The sequence below is a fragment of the Pseudozyma flocculosa genome (genome assembly GCF_000417875.1).
Source record: "Pseudozyma flocculosa PF-1 unplaced genomic scaffold scaffold00020, whole genome shotgun sequence".
Classification (NCBI taxonomy): domain Eukaryota; kingdom Fungi; phylum Basidiomycota; class Ustilaginomycetes; order Ustilaginales; family Ustilaginaceae; genus Pseudozyma; species Pseudozyma flocculosa.
In genome coordinates this window covers 534,107-537,271 of record NW_006920888.1, presented here as the reverse complement: position 1 = coordinate 537,271, position 3,165 = coordinate 534,107, and the positions used below count along the sequence as shown (strand labels likewise).

At 70.9% G+C, this 3,165-nt stretch overlaps 1 protein-coding gene across 1 annotated transcript in view; it reads left to right on the top strand.

Moving 5' to 3' along the window:
* Positions 1 to 3,165, top strand: part of PFL1_05610 (uncharacterized protein) — a gene marked incomplete at both ends in the record, with an annotated part of 5,523 nt that overhangs the window by 1,494 nt on the left and 864 nt on the right. Inside the window, 2 exons of the mRNA XM_007883145.1 lie at positions 86 to 2,768; positions 2,917 to 3,137. Coding sequence (XP_007881336.1) covers positions 86 to 2,768; positions 2,917 to 3,137 — 2,904 coding nt within the window. The remainder of the gene's footprint in view (positions 1 to 85; positions 2,769 to 2,916; positions 3,138 to 3,165) is intronic.

Here is a 3,165-nt window from a genome sequence, read left to right as displayed (position 1 = left end):
ACCGGGCGCCGGCGGCGACCCGGCCCTCGTCTGGACCGAGCGCTCGGCGCCCGCCACCTGCGTCGCCTGGAGGCCCGACGGCCAGGTGTTTGCCATGGGCCACGAGGACGGCTGCATCTCCTTCTGGCACGCCAAGGAGGACGACAAGCCCATCACCGTGCGCACCCTCGACGCGCTCGACGTCGAGAAGCCGTCGGCCTCGGTCGAGGCCCTCGAGCGGCCACGCCCGCCCCGCGAGCCCATCTTCAAGCTGGCCTGGTCCGGCTTTCCCGAAAAGTCGTGGATGGAGATGGGCCGCGAGAGCGCGGCCGCATGGCAGTCGCCGCAGCCCGGGTCGGCGTCGCGCGCATCGCAGGACGGTCGGCCGGCTGGTGCAGGTCAGGGGCAGGGGCAGGGTCACGGCCACGGGTCCGAGGACGGCGCAGCAGCTCCGACCAAAGGCACCATCCTCACGGTGCTCGGCGGCGCAGTCGAAGGGCGCGACCCGCCGTCGCTCTACGCCATCCATCTGCCTCCGTACGCTGCGCCCATGAGCCTGTGGGGCGGCGGCGGCGACGGCGGCGCCAACGCCAACAAGCTGCGGCAGTCGCTGCGACAGTCGCTCCAGTCGACCGCCGAGTCGACGTACCGGACTTCGTCGCTGGTCGAGGACTTTGTCCTGCTGCCCAAGCTCAGCCCTCACTTTGGGGGCGCCTTTGATCCGATGGGCGTGCTGGTCCTGCTCGCCGCCGACCCATCGCTGCCGACGCTTCCGCCACCCGCCGCCGCCAGGGGTCTCGCTTGCTACTCGTTCCCACCGCGCCTCCCGACGTGGCAGGCCGCACCCAGCGACGTCCCAAACGCCAGCCCGCAGCTCGACGCCGTGCCTGCACCGGTCCAGGCGTCGTCGCTGCCGCAGAGGGAGCTCGACCTGCCCTTGCCGCTGACTTTGGCGGGTGCAGGGGCGATCCTGGGCGCCAAGTTCGCCACCATGGCGCCGCACGCCTACCGCAAGCTGGTCGGCCTCGAGGACGCCACCGGCCTCAACCAGCGGCAGCAGGACGAGAGCGACCTGGTGGCGATGCGGTCGTCGCAGGACCCGCGCCGAGGCCCGCTCCACCTGCACGGCGGCAAGGCGTCGGCGTCGGTCTCGGGCGACGGTCCGGAGACAATCCCCGACCTTGCCCGATCGAGCAAGTTCCGCATCCTCATCACCTGGCACCTCGACGGCAGCGTCCGCTTCCACGACGCCAGCCCGCACCTGCTGCTGATGGGCGACGTCGACGCGGCCGATGCCGCAGCCGACCCCAACGTGCCGCCACGCGTGTGGCTCAAGCGCGGCTTCCCCTCGCCGCTGCCTCACCTCACCATCTCGACCCGCGCCCTCCTGCGCCACGAGCAGATGGCCGGCCATCCGACCTTTGACCGGATCCGCGGCCGCGCCAAGGTGCAGGACGTCCAGCTGGCGCCCGAAGTGCTCGAGGTGGGCATCTCGCTCTCGACGGGCCAGCTGCTCCAGTACCGCTTCGACTTTGCCAAGCTGAGCGAGACCCGGGCCATACAGGAAGAGGTGGAGCGGGAGATCCAAGAGGAGCAGCAGCAGCAGCAGCAGCAGGGCGGCGCGAACTTCATGATCCCGCCCGTGACGAGCTCGCGGAGCGAGGGCGGCTCTTCGTCGGTCGCCAGCCCACGACCCCTGGCCGACCCTTCTTCCAGCGGCCTGGACCAGGAGATGGCCAACGCCATGCGCGAGCTCGATACCGGCGACCAGGGCCAGCATGTCCAGCCATCCGGCCCCACCGCTCCGCCCATGCAGGGCCTCCCCTCTCGGAGCAGCCTGACGGACGCCGGCATCATGCACGACGTCGACCTGGCCGGTGCGGGAACCAGCACCCCGGCGAGCCACAGCCGCACGCCTTCCCAGGGCGGTCCAGGGGCGCCGCCGCCGCGACCCAAGCGGGATCCGAAACGGCTCAGCTTCCGGTTCGGCGGCCGAGACCGCGAGTCGTCCGCCGGCTCCGGCGCGGGTGGCGTCACGATGCAGCCGTCCGATTCGATCTCCAGCATCCCCGAGCAGGGCCGTCCCCCGCCGACGCTGCCGACGCTGCCGACGCCGCCACCGGCCGAGCCTCGGCCGCACCTGGAGCAGGCGGCCGCCGAAGAGGTCACCTACCTCGGCCACCTGGCCGAGTGGCACTGCGACGGCTTCAAGCCCAACCTGATGATCGATCCGATGCGCGGCGAGATCACGGCGTTTGCCATCAGCGACATTGGCTTCGTCGCCGTCGCGTGCGGCACCGTGCTGGCGGTGCTGGACCTGCGCGGGCCCGAGCTGATCCTGCGCGAGGGCTTCGGAGACCAGGCCGACTTTGCCAAGCAGGCGCGCGGCGACGTCGGCGGCGTTGGCGGCGGCTCTGCCCGCGAGGCGCGCAAGATGCTCGAGGCCGAGGCCAAAAGCCCCATTTCGGCGCTCACCTTTGGCGTCTGCAGGGTGGCCGACGACCCTTCGCTGGCGCCGAGGCTGGTCGTGAGCCGCGACAATGGCTACACGACCGTGTGGACGCTGCAGCGGACGCTCGACATGTGGATGGTGGAGAGGACGTCGGGCCACAAGCTCGACGACTTTGCCGCGCTGCGCAGGCTGCAGGTGCTCGACGTCGGCGGCAACGTGTGCCCGGCGCTGCCCAACGAGCTGCAGCGGGCGCTCCGGGAGCAGGAGCACGGCCCCATCGGAGGGTCGGCCGCCGACCTGCCCGATAGCAACCTCGCGCTGGCCTTTACGGACCGAGGTGAGTGGACGCCTGGCGGAAGGAAAACAAGCAGGAGCGACGACGACGACGACAACGACGACGACCGACGACCGACGACTGACTCGAGACCAACCTCGATTGGCCTGTTCTTCCCTTTTCTTTCTTTTGCTACCGCCTCCCCCGACAGGCATCAGCCTGCGTGCCGGCATCACTGGCCCCGTGGTGGCCAAGGCCGACGTCGGCGAGCGGGTGCTGGGCGGCGGTGTCGTCGAGCGCGGGTCGGAGAAGGTGGCGGCGGTGGTCACGTCGTCGAGCATCCGGATCTACACGCTGCCGCGGCTGCAGCAGATTACGCGGCTGCAGCGCCACCACCGCGAGCTCGGCGAGACGGCGGGGTCGTTTGCCAGCGTGGCGTTCGACTCGCACGGCGACTTTG